Genomic DNA, 18566 nt, shown 5'->3' on the forward strand with positions numbered 1-18566 from the left:
CAAAAATCTGCAAAGAGCAGGACAAAAAATGTAGTGCAAAAGTCTTCCTTCCCCATTTTTTACTTTCACCATCTTCTGACGTCCCTAAAATAGCCACAATTCCACTGTTTATGTGAAACCTCATTGCCAGGAACTAGGCATTAGTTTTGCAACACTGAACTTTCTTGCAAAATATCCTGTGCTTCCTGGTTCCAGCCTTGAAGTTACCTCCAAAAACGCTCCCTCAAATGTCTTGGTGCTTCTGGCAGAGCAGAGCCTAAAGAAGCAGCTATGAATAGGAGAACCTTCACCAAGAGAGCAAAGCCACCTTCTTCCTCACAAGAAGGAAAATCCAAGCCATTGGCAGACCATTAATCTGCAAGAGTATTTTGATGACTCACTGCAGCAGTCTGAGAATTTCCAGCTGACGCAATAGAGAATATTTACACAATTTCAGGCCAGCAATGGAGAGGGAATGTACTGTGGAGGGGGCCACTGTATTGCAAAATATGCAGATGGAGAAAGGGAGCAAGTCAGCAAGAGGGTGGGGACATCACAGGAGCAAGTTCTGCTGGCGAGTTCCTTCTGTGCGCTAAGTTTTGCTCTGAGAAGGCTGCTGAGCATATGGTGGAACATGGGATCAAATGACTAATCCTGAACTTTCTCATATCAAACTAGAAATTTAATTTTGTTTGCACAAAAATACGTTTTCCAGTGCATGTGGATGGGGAGACATCTGGAGAAAAGAGCAGGTGAGTCCCTTTATACGCGTGGGTTCTGCTCCCACCTTCCCTGTACGGGAATTCGTGCCGTTGCTGTGGTATGGTCCAACTCTCAGAAAGGCAAGGTTTGGAGGAGAGATGAGTCTGAATTGGGGGTGCTGGTGGGCAGCAGGCTCAACAGGAGCCCACAGTGTGCTCTGGCAGCCAAGAGGGCAAACCCCGTCCTGGGGTGCATCAAACACAGCATGACAGGTCAAGAGGGGTGATTGTCCCGCTGGCTTCAGCATTGGTGTGGCCCCACCTGGAGCACTGTGTGTAGTGCTGGGCCCCACCATTTGAGAAGGATGTGAAGGTCCTTGAATGTGTCCAGAGGAGGGCACCCAAGCTGGTTACGGGGCTGGAAGGTGTCCTCTGGGGAGGGGCTGAGGGCTCTGGATTTGTCTCTTTTGGGGAGAAGGAGGATGAGGGGCGACCTGGATGCTCTGCAGCTTCCTGGGGAGGGGACATGGAGAGGGAGGTGCTGATCCCTCCTCCCTAGGATCCAGGGACCTGGGAATGGTTCAAAGCTGTGCCAGGGAAGGTTCAGACTTGACGTAAGGAAGCATTTCTTTACCAAGAGGGTGGTCAAACACCGGAACAGGCTTCCTGGAGAGGTGGTTGATACCCCACGCCTGTCAGTGTTTGAGAGGCATTTGGACAATGCCCTTAACAACATGCTTTAACTTGGTCAGCCCTGAAGTGATCAGGACAAGATGATCATTGTAGATTCCTTTCAACTGAGAGTCTATTCTGTTCTGTTCTATCCCTCCAGCCACTGACAGGGCAGACAATTACTTTTCTCACCATAAGGGCAGTGAGCTCTGGGACAGATTTCTTCCACTACTTTAGTAGTGTGCAGGTACGGTTGGACTTGATGATCTTAGAGGTTTTTCCAACCAAATGATTCTATGGTTCTATGATAAATCCTGCAGACAAAAGAAGATAAGATGTATCACAAAAGAGATTATTCAGTGAGTCCATCATGGCAAAGGGTGAGATCTGAGAGGTCTCCTCTTCCTTGTATGGCCAGTGATGCCAGTAACTGGCAAGACAGGAGGATCCAAGACATGTGAAAGTCCTGGCTCATTGGAACCTGACAGCAAATAATTTTGTTTGTCCAAGCCTGTATCTGGGAGGCTACTAAATAAATAATACAAGTCTATTCCAGGGCACAGGAGATTGAATCCATAGTTTCTTAACTCAATGAACTGAAGGAATAGGCACTTTGCAGTTTCTTTCTCTCATGCATAGCTGTGAAAAGTAGGAGGACTAGCAGTGAAAGGGAGGAAGGCAGGCAAAGTTTTCACCCAGCCTGATGTACATTGGCTCCATCAATGGATAAAAGCAGGGTGGTGTAATAAGAGAGTGAATGTGTGATCAAGCTGGAGTCAGCGGACCAAAATCCACAGAATGCTGCTTGCTAATCCAAAAGCTTGGGTGACCACAGCAGCACTGCAAGGTTCCTGCAGCAAAAGCTCAGAATCTTTGCCAGTGGCCTTCACACAGCTTAGCCTTGGGAGGGCTCAGTGTGATCTGGCTAGGCCACCTCAGGTGGCTCTCCATCACTCTGAGCCTCTTGGAGGCACTGGCATCTGTGCAAACAAATCTTCTATCAGAATGAAGGTTTTCCTCCATCTGTCTGTTGGAAATGACCTTGCAATGTTGTACCGTGAACTGATTCCTCTTTAAGGCAATGTCTTCAATTCATGATAGGAATTTGTCTGGGTCCAAATGGCAGGCACTAGATGTGCGTTTTATAGAGAATGAAAGCCCAGTTGCGATGATTTATTTGACTTAAATTTAGGGTTGTAAATGGAGTAGCTCTTATTTGACTTGCAACACCAGAGAAAGGTCTTTCAGCACCTGCTGATGTGCTAAGCTGACTTTGTTCTTCTTTGGTTTCATCTAGTCTTGTATTTTCTTTGCAAACTCCTGGGAACAAGGATAATCTTCAGACCTTGTATCTGTCGAGGCACAGTGACAGTAGGGAAATGGCACCTGCATAGTCAAGTAATAATCTTCCTAATGGTGAGAACTGTTGGATTGCTGGTGCCTTCTAACACTCCAGAGTGGACTGGTATGCCTGTGTAGCACCCCTTGAACTTTTGTTCTGAGGAATATGGGAATAATAGTAAAAAATAAACAGTTAAAGAACTGTAGGCTGCTCCAGGCCTTGTAGCCAGTAGGTAATGGAGCAGAACTGGTCCTTTATTTACCTCTTTGGAGCAGGTTTGATCTTGATCTTAGTTTTTCTGAAGACAGGATGGTGGGTTAACCCCATCAGTGGAGTTTGACAAGAGATACTACTTGAAAGCCCTGTTGTGCTTCAAAGAAAAGTCAGGAAAGCACTGTCCTCTGGCTCCACAGAAGGCAAAGGATTATGTTCCTTTCTACAGAAACAGCCGGTGCCACTCGCTGTCATGGGGAAAGCTGTTCTGGTAGGGGCTTGTCCATCTAGGAGGTATGTCAGAAATGTTGTTTGCTGCTTGGTCTTGTTTGGAACAGTTTGTGTACAGGAACTGGTTTTATTGCCAGGTGATAAAAATTCATTCCTGTCCAAACTGATAAAACTCCTAAGAACAAGCCTAGGTGGCTGTGGAGCCCTTCCTGGCTGCCCAGGCCACCACAAGCTGCTCCTCAGTGCAGGTTGGGTGCTACAGAGGCCAGAGTTTCTCCAGAGACACCAGACCAGTCATGACAAGACCCTGGCAGCCCTTTAGATGCCTTTCCCCAGGATCTGCTCCTTGCAGAGGGGCAGAGGAGTTTATTAATCAACTCTGAATAAACCTGCTCAGGGCACCAGGGAAATGACCTGGGTTAGAGTTAGGATTAGGGTTAGAATTAGGGTTAAAATGACCTAACCAGTGAAGGCAAGGTGTCGGGTGCTGTGGCTTATGCTTTCCCTCCTGTGCTTCTCCCTGCCCAGCGTAGGCAGAGCCGTGCCTTGAGGACTGAGCAGCCGTGCTGACCATGAGCGAGCAGAGTCACGTCAACAGCCTGTTCCTCAACGAGGACGCAGCCAAGCGGCTCAATGCCGAGAGCCGGGTGCAGCGCTTCCGGCAGGCGGTGCAGAAGCGGGCAGCACGGGCCAAGAAGAGGATGCACAGCATCACTGCTGACAGCGCTAAAAGCTTCTTCAGGAGAAATGCCTTTGTGCTCTTCACCATTGCTGCAGTCTTACTAGGTACAGAGCTGGTGGCGACACTGGGCACCATTTATAAATGTGGGGGAAAGTTTGTTTATTCTAGAAATATTTTATTTTGTCATAACATTTTGGCCAGGGAGGTGAAGCTGATGAGCTGACAGCTCAAAATGCTGTCCAAATCAGAAGTACCTTTGAGTGCAAGGCCAACAGACCTTGCAAAAGGCATGTGTGAAGGAGTCCTTCTTGATCCCTTCTGGCTGCAGCTTAGGAACAGTCTACAACAGAAAGGGTTTGATGATCCAGCTCTACCAATCCTCATAAAAATCATCCAGGTTTGTTCAGGGGCTTCCCATGAGTGCAGCTACAGGCACAGGGACTCTTCAGATTCATCCCACAGCTTTAGCCTGACAGTAACAGAAGGGGGAACTGATGCAAAGGGCTGTGATACCACGCAAACTAAATCTGCCCAGCAGACAGTGGATTGTCCCTCGGTTTTGATCCAGGCCATATGTCTCCAACTCACTGGCTGAACTCAGTTTTAAGAGGTGGGTGGACAAAGTCTCTGAACTGTGCAGTCACATGTAGGTTGGGCTGAGAGATCGTATCTCTGGTCACAGCATTTTTGTGTTCATGAGCTTCCAGGGAACAGACCCCAGAGGAGCAGGAGACAGAGCAACAAGGAGACCTGTGCTTCAGCATAAGGCTCCTGTGCATATGAATATGTCAGAGGGTGAGACAGCGCATACAATAAAAAGTGGATCATAACTATTTAGAAAAAGAAAGAACATTTGCTCCTTTGGGGAGAGGAGGAACTGAAAGGAGTTCAGAAAGAGAAAAGCCACACTGCAGGGCTGAGGGACAGGCCACTGGATCACACTGTCCCATTTCCATTCTCATCTCTTGCGAATCCACAGGGATCATCCTGGCATTCTCCCTCCGGCCCTACCAGCTGACCTATCGCCAGATCAAGTATTTCTCCTTCCCCGGGGAGCTGCTGATGCGTATGCTCCAGATGTTGGTTCTTCCTCTCATCGTCTCTAGCTTGATCACAGGTGAGAAGTGCTTTCTGCTGCTTTCAGCCAAGGCAATAACCAGCAACGATGGATGCTAACTGTTGTTGGGGTACCCCTGTGTGCCCCAGTTGGAGGTGCTTGGATTAGCTTGAAAAAGAGTGACAAGCCTGAACCTACAGTTGTAATGAACATGATTCACACTCATATCCCTGCTGGCTCAGTAGTGGGGAAGAGAAGCAGAAGGCCTTGTGCTTTCTCAGAAGACTAGGGAGGACAGAATGTGGTGTTTCCAATGCCCAACGCCTGGGCACTAACAAGGATTTCATCCTACGTAACCTCAAACGTCAAGAAGTTTGTTGCCCCAGTCAGCTTCATGTTTCCTCCAGCCTAGGGAAGGTTAATTCACATCAGTCCAAAAGAACTGGAGTTGGTCACTGGCTGGAGAGCTTGCTTCATCCAGGTCCTCATAGAAATGTTGTGATTTAACCCCAGCCAGCAACTCAGCCCCGCACAGCTGCTCACTCACTCCCCCCCGCTGGGATGGGGGAGAGAATCGGAAGTGCTCACTCACTCCCCCCTGCTGGGATGGGGGAGAGAATCAGAAGGGTAAAAGTGAGGAAACTCATGGGCTGAGATAAAGACAGTTTAATAGGGAAAGCAAAAGCCGTGCACACAAGCAAAGCAACAACAGGAATTCATTCCCTGCTTCCCACGGGCAGGCGGGTGCTCAGCCATCCCCAGGACAGCCGGGCTCCATCCCACGTAACGGTGACTTGGGCAGACAAACGCCATCGCTCCCAATGTCCCCCCCTTCCTCCTTCTTCCCCCAGCTCTATACGCTGAGCATGACGTCATACGGCATGGGATACCCCTGGGGTCAGTTGGGGTCAGCTGTCCCAGCCGTGTCCTCTCCCAGCTCCTTGTGCCCCCCTAGCTGCTCACTGGTGAGGTGGGGTGAGGAGCAGAAAAGGCCTTGGCTCTGTGTGAGCCCTGCCCAGCAGGAAGGAAACCATCCTGGGGTTATCAACGCTGTTCCCAGCACAAATCCAAACCAGAGCCCCACACCAGCTACTGCAAAGACAATTAACTCTATCCCAGCCAAACCCAGCACATTCCATACCATTTTTGTCATGCTCAGGTAGCACACTACCCAATACATCCTCCATTGACTACCACCCCCCTTCCCATCCTTTGATATAATACAGAGATACCATTCCCTTAGGACAGCCCTTATAAAATGTCAATAAAATGCCCATAAAATGTCCACAGATATACACAAAGTGTTCACTGAGTTCATTTTGTCCCTGACTTTGGCCTCCATCTGCCATGGTGGTCGCTCAGGACAGGAGAGGGGCTGTGTTGCGAGGAGTTACCGGGCACCAAAGCCAGCTCAGGTCAGGTCACTGCTGCACTTGTGCTGCTTCTTGTAAGGCTTCTCCTCCACCAGTTCAGGTGTTTCCTGCTATAGTAATTCCTGTATCAGGCAACTCAAATCCTGGGTTACAACAGTTTAAAGGTATTTCCATTAAGTTCTTCACTCCGGTCCCTTTGGGCCAGGTTTAAAATTGCAATGAACTCCTTCCCTTGCCCCTGCCACGCTTTCAGACAGCAGAAAGGACTGCAAGGCATTCCACCTGCTGAAACATCTCACCATTAGGCACTAAAAGGCCCAATGTACTGGGAAGGGATTATTTCCCTTCTGAGAGCTTTAGGAGGAAATTGCTATATTCCCAAATGCAGCCTAAGACCCACCAGTGCTATGCTTCTTCATAACCACAAGCCACATTCTCCCATATTGGCATCACTTTGGTGCTCCGAAGTCTGCCCCTTGTATGCTGTGCTTCTTACAGACCCCAGCTCCCCATCCAGCTCACACATGTGCCCTGCATATTTTGCATCTTCCTTGCATTTCCCCCTTCCTCTAAGACGACAGACCTTCTCACCTTGTCTCTCTGTGTGACTCCCCAGGAATGGCCTCTCTGGATGGCAGAGCCTCAGGGAAGATGGGGATGCGGGCTGTCGTCTACTACATGGTGACCACAATCATAGCAGTCTTCATTGGCATCCTCATGGTGATCATCATCCACCCAGGAAAAGGATCTAAGGAAAAGCTTCACCGAGAAGGCCGAATTGAGCAGGTGCAGACCACAGATGCCTTCATGGACTTGGTGAGGTAGGTGAACAAGATGGTTTCACGTTGAGACCATATCAGTGAGATTACATTGCTCCACAGAATGTCCTTTTGAAGCATCACAGCTTCAGACATACACTCTTAAGGAAAGAGGTTTATGGGTGAGTCTTGCCCAACCTACTACCTCTAGCTCAGTCTAGCTAACTGGCTTTGCCACTCTGAGATTGAATACTTGGCCTGGAGCTCTTGGATCCAGCCCTACTCTTAGAGGTATTAATGCAAGAGGCCAAGGCGTGCTCAGCAAAACAAGTAATGAAAACTATCAATGACTGCATGCCCTTCAGAAAATCACCCAGCAAAGGCTACTCCAAATATCCATCTTCACTGACCCAAGGAAATCGAGGAAGTGGTTCCCAAGACATTGTCTCCCTCCCTTGCTGTGACCTTACACAGTGAATTGCAAAGCGCTACCATATCAAGCGGTGTGAAGCTATGTTTCTGAGGTACAAGAGAGCTCAAATGACAGCTGTAGAGATGAGGCTGAGAGCAAGGCAGTATGTTAAAATTTGTGATATGGTATTGTTTCAAGGTTCGGTTGGGTTTCATGATGCTTTTACAATGGACCCATATCCCTGTATATGCTGTATGTGTGTAGTCTCTTTCCACGTACCTGAAGTACAACCTTCTGGAGTCTGAAAAGATGCCTGGCTCCAGATCACCATATTCCCATCTTCTGTCATTCAGACAGAAAGGGCCTGAGCTGGCAGTGTGAGAGTTGTGACCCGAGACACTGCTCAGGATGGAGGTGTTGGCCGGGAAGCCGATGTTTTCTTCCTAGTCAAACAGGACAATAACTCTGTTTTATCTACTGCAGGAATATGTTCCCGCCCAACCTGGTAGAAGCCTGCTTCAAACAGGTATGAAATCCCACCTGGCTATCACTTCCCTTTGCACCCTGTGCCCTAGACCATGGTCCAGCCTACTTCTCTGAGGCATGGAATAGCAATTGCATTATACTGCCTTCACACTTCCCCAAGTCCAACTGCTCCAGGAGGCATTGCAGTCATTAGACTGTATTATAGCATTCCCTACGCAAGCTTTTCAAGCTGTCTGCAGATGGGTCTTCAACCTCCATCCCACCCCACACTCAGAGTCGGGAAGGGGTTGTGTGATCTCAGGTAGCAGGCTTGGACCAGCAGCGAAATGGGAGCAGATTCTCCAAGGATTTGTCTCTTCTGTAGTGCTAGCACCCTTGGAAGGAGTATAAAGGGTTATCAGAGAAGCCAGAATATCTTAGTCCTAGGGATACGAGATGCTCCAATGGTCTCTTTTGACCTTCAGCTCTATGAACATTTTGATGAAAGTACTAAACAAGGGAGCTGGAGAACAGGCAGGGCAAGTTTCCCACACAGGTCAGCAGTGAACATGCAGTACTTTCCTTTCTTTATGAAGGGATGCAAGAGCCTAGCATGTTGTCCTGAGCTCCTGAACCAGGGCCTGTGATTACGTCTGATCATCTGTGTCTTTTCAGTACAAGACGCAGTACAGCACCAGGGTCTTCACCAGAACCGTCCTCCACAGCAGCAATGTCACAGCAGGTGTGACAACCACTCAGGCCCCTGCACCTGAGAACTTCACCAGCATCCTGGAGAACATCACTCATGCCCTGGGGACCGTCTCCGAGGTGCTGACCTTTGAAGAAGTCATTCCCATCCCGGGCTCAGCCAATGGGGTGAACGCACTGGGGCTGGTAGTGTTCTCCATGTGCTTCGGTTTGGTGATCGGCAGCATGAAGCAGAAGGGACGGGCCCTGCGGGAGTTCTTTAACTGCCTCAACGAAGCCATCATGAGGCTGGTGGCCATTATCATCTGGTGAGGAGCACGGCCGGTTGGAGCAGGAGGTTTGCAGGTGCAGTTTCCGCTGACCTGATGAGAAGTGGGGTAGCTTTAAGGATGACATGCACAGGAAAAGCAGATGGGCACAGCTCTCCTTTGGCTCCATCAGGCCAGAGGGAAAAGTCTGGATGGGATATCTGTTCACATTTCATTTCCTGTTTTTTTGTTTTTACCTCAGAATATCAGGCACAGCAGGACTTGCTTCCCTTGAGGCTGCTGGGAACATCCTTGGAAGACCAGAGAGCTGGAGTGGAAGATCTCTTAGCCTTACCAACAGGGGTAGGGTGTGAGGCTGTTCCACCAAAAGCTTTCCTTCCAGCTATGTTCCAGGAGTCTGACTTAGCTATGAATCACAATAACCTATTGCCACTTTCCTGCTACTCAGGGTGGCTTCTGTATGCATTCGCTCTGAGAGCTGGGCTGGGTTGACAAGGTCAACTCAAAGTCTCTGCCTTTCAGCTTGAGGTCTCCCAGATCCCAACTCCTCTAGAGCTCAGCTGCTTGTTGCTTTCAGTGTAAGGCTGCCTGTGCTACATGGGCCAGATCAGCACGGCGTTGCTGAGATGAGTCTTCTCTAGAAAGCAGCATTTTACCAAATCTTGTTATTTTAAGCTCTTTACCCACCTAGGGCTCGATGTCTAAATAGGAGTTTCTGGTAGTTACTGCGAGACAGGAGAGATGTGGAGCTGGCAGAATACATGGAAATGTCTGACAGGGAGGGGATCTGTCAGCCCTGCACCCTCTCCCATTTTAGATCACTCCAGCTTCCATTCCCTGTTCTTCTAGCCACAGTCTTTTATCTCTGAGCAACATCATGGGCACAGGGGGATGGACCTTACACAGAAAGACACAAAGGGGAAGAACAACCCTGAGCTCATAGCGGAGCGCTGGGGAGCCCCAGCCCCTCTAGGATCTTTTCCTCCACAGATGAGCCAGAACTTGAGGCCTTGCTTTCTTCAAGAAGAGATAAGAGTTGCCCAAGGGCACAGAAGGGAGAGCATGAGCACAGTGGAACAAGTAGACCTGCACACTTCTCCCAGAGATAATTTCAAGGTGCCTTCAACATCCCCTCCTTCGCTCCCCCTTACAGTAAAGGAATCACAGAATCCCAGAATGGCAGGGGTTGGCAGGGACCTCCGGAGACCATCCAGTCCAACCCCCCTGCTAAAGCAGGGTCACCTAGAGCAGGGTGCACGGGACATTGAAGGCAGGGTGTTGATGCATAGCACACTGGTTACACTCAGGAAACTGCCTGTGTGCATACAGTAGGCAGTGTCTGGAGACACCTCTTGGCTGACAAAATCCTGCTGGTATAGGAGGCAGGACTTCCTGAAGCCGCAGTCTGCAGAGCATCTCCCAGGAGCTTGTTTCTCCTGGGGAGATCTGGTCACTAGCTGCAGTCGCAAATGTCTTCTAAGAGGAAGGTCAGAGGAAATGAAATATTTGTGAAATCCTTTCCTGAAACTTTTCCAAACCTCCCAGGCTAAGTTGGAGTTTGGCATGTGGACCTCTGAGCCTTGTGCATGAATTGCATGTGAGTTCTTGAGCTGTAGAGGCCAAGCCCTGAGAGGTGTGGCCGCAGAGCTGGCCAGTTATTTGTCCATGTTTAGTTTAGTGCCCATGATATTCTCCATGTCTGTGTTATGGCTTCCTTTCTGTGGAGCCTCACTGCTGCTCATGAGATGCATTGTTATGGAGGGGGAAAAAAAGCCATAAGGAATGGAAAGGGTAACAGCGTTCCTCAAAATGGGTTTTTATTTAAGCCATGGCTGCTTTCACAGCTGTTGGTGTGCCCAGTACTTGCTACACCAGATACGGATTCCCTACATGTTCCTATTCCCTAAATGTGAACATCTGAAGGTAGCAAGGCTGATATCCCAGAGCCTACAGCACACTATTGCTTTTAGTCCCCAATTCCCTGTTTCTCCTCTACTTCCCTGTGCCTCTCAGTAAAAAAAGACACTCAGCCCAAGCTCTGTTAGGAAAGGAAGGGAATCTGAAGACTCCTCTACATAACCTCCCCTATCAATTCTACAAGGATTGTTGTGGAAACATGTAGGGAACCCAGAGGGAGAAGGAAACCTCCACCAGTGCCCAAGCTGTGTGCACAACAGAGTGCTGGGGTCCCCGACAGTGCAACAAGTGCTGGTTTTTGACCATATGGTGAACAAGTCCCAGCTCTCTCCAGGTTTCCAGAAAAGAAACCAGCAGTATCATCCAGCGATAGGCTCAGTGAGCACTTCTGGTGTGCTGGCTTACTGGGGACTTGTCCAGACAGCATGCATTAAAGCTGGTGTGAGTGTGGGTGCCGGTTCTGAGCATCGGCCTTGTGTTTCTGCCACAGGTATGCTCCAGTTGGGATCATGTTTTTAATTGCTGGCAAAATCCTGGAGATGGATGACCTAGCAGTGATGGGAGGCCAGCTGGGGATGTACACTCTCACTGTCATCGTTGGACTCCTCATTCATGCCCTCTGCATCCTGCCACTGCTCTACTTCATCGTCACTCACAGAAACCCCTGGGTATTCATTGCAGGGCTTCTACAGGCCCTCATCACAGCCCTGGGCACCTCCTCAAGGTACGATGGCTACGTAGGAGTAGGGTTGGTGGGGATATTCTGGGGCTGCTGCTCAGCATTCCATTGCTCTCAGTGCAGCATGGCGGTCTCACAGTTTCTAGCACTAGCAGCTCTTTGCACTGGTCCAGCCAAGATCATTTAAAAGTGGAAAGATTCCCACTCCCCTGCACAGGAGCCCTCATCACGTGGCCATCTCTAACCACCAGTGCATGACCCACGTTCCTCCTCACCAAACACAGAGGTGACTTCGCTGGCAGCACTGAAATGATGAGCGCAGGACGAATATCAAACCCCACTGATCTGCAGCATTATTCCCCATGCGCATACCTCTCGCACACATGTGCTCGCACGCATTTGCACATTTCTCTCTCTCAGGCACACACGCTGTATGCAGCTGGCGTTAAACTCACAGGAGACCTGGGAAAGGCATAAACACCCATATGTTCAGTGACTCTGCCATGCAACACAGCCAAAGCAAGGGATTGTAGGTAGCTGTTGCTTCACCAAGTGCCAAGTTTCTTGCTAGGTTCATTTCCTGGCAAGCACGTAACAGTCTCTCCCATGTGCCTTCTTGCCCTGAAACACACTGCGCTTTCCTGCTCATGTTCTCTTTCAGAAACAATTCTCTGCTTTCTCTGCAAGATATATTCTCATACACGGGTCATTCCTGTCTTATGCACTGAGGGGGGTGAGAAAGGGCTCAAGGATTTTTAATAGCTAGAAAAAGGAGTTTTGGTCGTGAGCTCTGTCCTATGTACACTGAATCCTCCAGCATCACCTTCTTTTGGTGTTATACCAGCATCATCAGCCTCAGGGCTACACAGCCCCTGCCCCAGCCCCCTGAGGAAAGCCATGTCTGAATGTGCAACTGCAACGTGCACCATATCTGAGGAAGCCTTGCTTAGACTGTTCTTTCTCCTAGCAGCTTCTGGCCTCTGGCTCACATGGCAGGGTGAAAAAGCAGGTGGGTAAGGTCATAAACCAGGCAGAGGCTTAGTCCCTCTTCCAAAGTCAGAATTTACCCAATTCATGTTGTTTTGTAAATTCCTTTCAGCTCAGCAACTCTGCCCATCACCTTCAGATGCCTGGAAGAAAACAATGGTGTAGACAGGCGCATCACGAGGTTTGTTCTGCCTGTGGGAGCTACGATTAACATGGATGGCACTGCTCTGTACGAGGCCCTTGCAGCCATCTTCATTGCACAAGTCAACAACTATGAACTTGACTTTGGACAGATCATCACAATAAGGTGACTTTTGAAGTACAGGAGGGGCTTCAGTTTTGTTGGCTTATCTGAGTTGTGGTCAGGTTCCTCTTTTGCTCAGAAGATATAATGAGAAAAAAACAGTATGGAAAAGAAGGGTGTACTACACCTCCAGGAGTAGAAGCACATATGATTGGGGCACCACCTAAGCCCTTACTGCATTTCCAGGCCTGGGCCATCCCTTAGCTAGAGCTGCAGCATGCAGTCTGTTACAGATGGGTGCCTGGCAGGGGGGAGCCTGACTGCTCTGCTGATGTCCCATGTGTCACCACCCTGTTTGGTGACCAGGGCAGAAAGGCTGCCAAGACATTTTGTAGATGATGAGTTTGAGCTAAATCCTGGCATTTTTGCAAATGCGACTACTTCTTGTCTTCCTTTACTGATAGCTGTGCTTTCCTCTTCCCTCCAGCATCACTGCCACAGCAGCCAGCATTGGAGCTGCAGGTATTCCCCAGGCAGGACTGGTGACTATGGTTATAGTGTTGACATCAGTGGGGCTGCCTACTGAAGACATTACGCTGATCATCGCTGTGGACTGGTTTCTGTAAGTCATAGGCACTGCTCTCTGCTCCCTGCCAGTGCTTACAGAGTTTGTCTGTACTGCCGATGTCTCTGCTACAAGCAGTAACCTGTATCATTAAGCTTAAACCACACCTGTATCCATGAGACGGTAGCCCTCTCTGGTCATGCTGGAGTCTTCACCATGTACTTCAGTGACCCAAGGCCTCAGAGGCCACTTGCAGATCAGCCTGATCACCAAGCAGAATGTCCTTAGTTTGCTTTATCTTAAACGACACCCAGAAACTATCTCCAGACTGATAGGGACAGGTTGTGCCCATAATAAGCAAATTCACACTGCAGAGCAATGGTTCTGCGCTACCAAACATGGGAAGTGGGATGAGACTGGGCTGTACAAAGTTGAGGAGTGTTTAGGTGGGTGCAGCTAGGCAGCTACATTCTCCATCTCACCTTTCTTTCCCTTTTAAACCTTGGGACAAGTGATTTCCAGGAGTGCTCTTAGGAACTAGATTGCAGAATGCATTTGTGCACAGTCCTCGCTCTCTCAGTCTTCTCAAACACAACAAAATCCCAACTCAGGGATACACTGTCAGTGTTTCCTCTGTTCTTCTGTATCTTGTATTGCTGATTTGTAGCCAAAGTAGCCAAAGTCTGCTCCCAGCCATGGAGACTGGGAACAGTCTTGCCCCAACACCTTCACTTCCCCTGTGAACTGTGCATATGAACAGAGTTGGCTGGAAAAGGCCCTGCCTCCTACGACGCCAGGTTACCTCTTGTACTTACCCAGAAAGGTCGGTTTCAATCAGGTACCAAGTCTTATCCGTTGTTACCGCTGAAGGATATGATGGATTTCTGGACTGGTGACAGCTTCAGCTCTTACATACAGTTGTGGTTGTGGAGAATATCTCATTGCAAAGGGTGTTGCAGATTTTTTTTAGATTTGCCATTTTGCACAAAGAATCTGGTGCCTTGTCTTAGTGTATGCTCTCCATGCTGAGGAAGTCTGGCTCCACAGCAGCACTAAAAGTTATAGGTTTGCACCAGAATTTCTGCACGTTTTGTAAACCAAAAGGCAACTCAGGTGTAACAGATGTGGTGAGGCTCATCTGAGTCTACCAAAAGGCCTTAGCAGCCCTTGGAAAGGAACCGCGTGTGGAACCACAGTAACGTTTCCCTCATTGTGTGGCAAGTCAAAAACTTTTCAGGGAGAAATGGGGTAGAGCAGGAAGGTGAAGCCTGTGCTCAGGGCTATCAATCAAGGAAGGCTCTCTAGGAGTCATTTTCCTGTCAATGTTTAAGTGTCAATTATTAGAATAACTTGAAAAGTAGAAAAAGTTTCACTGAAGGTGTTTCTTGAAATAGTCTTCATCCCCTTAGCTGTTACTGAGAAGCTACATTTCATTTTTCTCTCTGATTTTTCAGGGACCGCCTTAGAACGACCACCAATGTCCTGGGGGATTCTCTGGGGGCTGGCATTGTGGAGCATCTCTCCCGGCATGAGCTAGATGCACAGGACTGCGAACTTGGTAATTCTGTGATAGAGGAGAAAGAGCAGTTCTCCCACCTGGTTTGCCCACAGAATGACACCCACAAGCACCCCAGGCGTGAGACAGCACTGTGAAATCAGGCAGCAGAGTGCAGATTAATGCTGTAAAAAGGCAAGACTTGAAACAGCAGTCCAGTAGTGGAGGACAGAAAAAGATCCACTCTCCAAGACGCATACTTTTCTCCTCCCTCTGCCACATGCAGTCCTCCCCGATCCCGTTTCTCCCCTATCTCTTTCTGACTGGCATTAAAGAGGAGAAAATTAAACTGCAAAGAAAGTTTTATTCCACAAAAGCCTGATTTAGTCATTTTTATGGGGTCCAAGAGTTAGACCTGAGTAAAGAAGACTAGTGAATGAGCTGGACGAGGAGCTCCTTTGTTTCTGAGCTAAAGTATGAACACAGCTAAGTGGCAAAGTTGGTTGTTGCCATGATGAGTCCACCCTGCAGGATGCAGCTGCAAAGCCTTCGCTTGGTCAATGGCTTCCCCCAAGCATGTAAAACTTCTAGCGTTGGCCATTTGGAGATCTCTGGAGAGCCCCAGCACTCCTGTTCAGCTCTTCACTGTCAAGAGTGTTTATGATAAACGCATTGTCCCCCTTGCTCACACTCCTGATCTTTGCACAGATATGCAGATGATGCTTCCTGAGAGCTTCTCGCTCCTCTGGCAACCCTTCTGGCTGCAGAGACACCAAGCTTCTGAAGGAATGTGGGACCATATGGCAGGGACAGGGCTTACTGTGCTGGCTGGTAGCACAAATAGGGGTCAATAGGCTTTTCATTAGTGGAAGCTGCTGCGAAAGGATTGTAAAAGCAGCAAACAATTAATGAATTTATTATATCCATTATTCAGCCTCTGAAACAGCCCTCCCCTCTACCAAGCTCTACCAAACACCAGTTAACTTCATCTCTCTTTAGCAAGCTGTTCTCCCCTTGGTGAAACCAGAAGGGGAAATGCAAAGTTTAAGAACAGTTTGCCCACCTGCGCAGCTGCCTGCTGCCCCAGATTTGCTCAGAAAACAGTTTCGCTCCTAAGGAAACTGTTCCTTTGCTCATCTTTGGTTATTTTCAGAAGTTACTTCCCTTCAGTCACATTGCTCCAGAACATGCTTCAAAATATCTCTGTCTTTCTACAGTTCCTTATCTTTTATAGGCAGTACCCAATCACCTCCCAGCACTTGTACAAGTTTGCCAGACCCCAAACTTAAAAATTCAGGATAAATTTCTCGGTTCCTACCAAATGGAGCTCAGCTTCTGTTTAACACACTTGAACATAAGCCCACATGACATCCAAAACATCTCAGAGGCTCAAGCAAGAAGTAGGGACTTGCTTCATCCATGCCCTATCCCCCTTCCCTGGCATGGCCAGGAACGCAGCCTTTATCTCTCACTGCAGTGAACAGGACCAGCAGGGCTTGCTCCATAATATCCAGGTCCATCAACATCCTGAAAATGAACGACTAGACACAACCAGGAAGATAAAAAGGATCCACAGTTTTGGGGCTACCAGTGTAGCTGTCCTGCTTTAGAAATGGCTATGCCCAGAAACAGCAGCAAGCAGCCAAACTATCTAAACTGGGTGGCTTTTACTTGAGGTCTGCTCGTTATTCCAAACCTGGTATATCATTGAAACCTCACTACCCAGGCTTTCCACACTGATCCTTTTCATCCAGAAGCCCCAGCCTCACACTCCAAGGTGCACCTAAGTGGACCTCGGGAAGGAAGACCTCGGAGGCATCAGCTGGAGTCAACTTTGCCAACCACAACCGCACAACTGCCCATGCTTATCTCCCCAGCACTAACAAAGCTTCCTAAAACACATTTCTTGAGATGTCCAAAACCAGATCCTGAGGCTCGTTTTGATCCTTCAGGAATCGCAGGATTATTTATTGGTGCTGCCACATTCCACATCCTATAGGCAGAAAATTCTGGTTTTATGGGCTGGATGATTGTTGGGAATCTGAGATAAATGGACAAATGCATCTCTTTCACATAGGAGTGGGTAAGAGAGAAGGGGAAATAGAAGTGTGTGGTAGCTCCAGGCAGCAGTAGGTGGCCCCAGACCCTGGCTGTGGGAGGCAGGTTGCTTATTCTGACAAGAGACCTGCTCTAGCAAGGGGCAAGTGAGCAGGATAACAAATTATTATCCTCCTCTTTGCAGCATTTTTTTATCTTGTATGAATACTATTATAATGTCTGCTCTTCTCCTTTCTAGACTAAACAGACCCAGTATACCCTCACAGGTAATAATCATTCATCTTCCTCTCCTCTGGACTTTTTTCTCGCTGTTCCACATCTTTCTTAGAGCGGAGTAACTAAAATTTAACACAACAATCCAGCTAAAGCTCTATTAGTGCTGAGCACTCAGGAAAGATTTCATGGACATTGAGATTTAGATCTTACACTCCAGTTACCATAGTTCAACAGCATGCTATGCATCAGCTGATCCAGATAACTGTCCATGATGCATACATACAGGAAATTCCAGTCTGTTTGTCTTATCTTAAATCTTAGCGAGGTTAGACTCTTGCTTTGATGGGATGGCTCTGTCTAAAGACTGGATCTTAATCAATGAGTTTTATGATACACTGCACTAGCTGGTATCTATAGTGGGCTAAGACAGCACTAGCTGATCATTAACACAGCTCAGCTGACATGAGTCTAAACCTTCATAAAGAACAGACCTGCTTCTAAAACCCAATCAAGTGCTGTGCTTTTTCACAACAGCATGATAGCGCTGACTCCACTCCAGTGGTAATACATGATAATTCCTTCCTCAGCAGAACTGCTGCCTAGCTGGTAATGTCCCAACCTGTGTCTGTGCAGTTGATTATTGTTACTTTAGTAATTTATATTTGTCCATATTGAAGTTCATCTTGGTTTTCTTTTTTTTTTTTCAGACTATTTGTCCAACTTTTCAAGAAAGCATTGAATTCTAATCCTGAAGAGAATTCCTGTATATAAAGGGCAAACTGACAGATGAATCGGAAGAAAAGATTGTTGGATTGGACTCTGGCTCAAATGGGAATTAATATGGCTTGGATCATACAGAGAGTCAAACTAGATGATTATAACGGTCCCTTCTGGCTTTGTAATATATGCACGTGCTTTCTGGTTTAAAGATATTGCAAAGGGTCCTTCCAGCCCAATCATTTTGAAAAACTATCTGGAAGGATCCTAATGATACTTTAATAAAAACTCAGCAGGAGTCTAGCCTGTTTCCAATTGCTGTTAGCAGACATGTAAACACATCACAAAAGGGGCTCTCCACACCACACTGCATCACCGTGATGTCAGATGTTCCCACAAAGTAGTACACCCCAAGCCTTGCCATTTGTGATTTCCTGCTTTCAACACAAGACTAATGGAGCACAAACAAGTAGAGGCCTCATTTTCAAATACTGCAAACCAGTCTCCCATGGGGAATTTCAAAATTCAGCTGATAGTTTCTAGTTCTGGTGTTTACCCATGTTAACCAGTTTATGACTGGGATTATCTATCTGTTTACAGTACCCGAACCGTAAAGTATTGTCAGGAATTTGCATATATATATATATACACACACCTCTCTATATAAAAGGGGCGCATGTGCACAAACATACATATACACAGAGTTCATTCTTTTTGTTGCTAATCCAAGAAGGGAAGGCAATACTAAACTCTCACTCTGTAAAGCTGCATACTTCATTTTGATGCCCACCTTGGTTTATCCAACTAATCCCATCCTTAAAACAAC

The 18566-nt window shown here is 47.9% G+C and overlaps 1 protein-coding gene across 6 annotated transcripts; it reads left to right on the forward strand.

Annotated features, from left to right (window-relative positions):
• The first annotated feature begins 553 nt into the window (after positions 1 to 553).
• On the forward strand, positions 554 to 18566 carry LOC104126312 (excitatory amino acid transporter 4). Of its 6 annotated transcripts, XM_035894308.1 has the most exons (12): positions 554 to 731; positions 3667 to 3924; positions 4800 to 4937; positions 6867 to 7071; positions 7904 to 7946; positions 8561 to 8901; positions 11270 to 11503; positions 12558 to 12752; positions 13177 to 13311; positions 14709 to 14812; positions 17046 to 17073; positions 17731 to 18566. In XM_035894308.1, the coding sequence occupies exons 2-11, from the start codon at positions 3711 to 3713 to the stop codon at positions 17048 to 17050; spliced, it is 1614 nt and encodes a 537-aa protein (XP_035750201.1). In that variant the 5' UTR covers positions 554 to 731; positions 3667 to 3710; the 3' UTR covers positions 17051 to 17073; positions 17731 to 18566. The 6 variants fall into 6 exon arrangements, with proteins under 6 accessions (XP_035750201.1, XP_035750199.1, XP_035750197.1 ...); XM_035894306.1 differs by lacking the exon at positions 17046 to 17073; XM_035894304.1 differs by lacking the exons at positions 17046 to 17073; positions 17731 to 18566 and having other exon boundaries at positions 14709 to 15034.

Source organism: Egretta garzetta, unplaced genomic scaffold (genome assembly GCF_000687185.1).
Source record: "Egretta garzetta isolate BGI_Z169 unplaced genomic scaffold, ASM68718v1 scaffold345, whole genome shotgun sequence".
Classification (NCBI taxonomy): domain Eukaryota; kingdom Metazoa; phylum Chordata; class Aves; order Pelecaniformes; family Ardeidae; genus Egretta; species Egretta garzetta.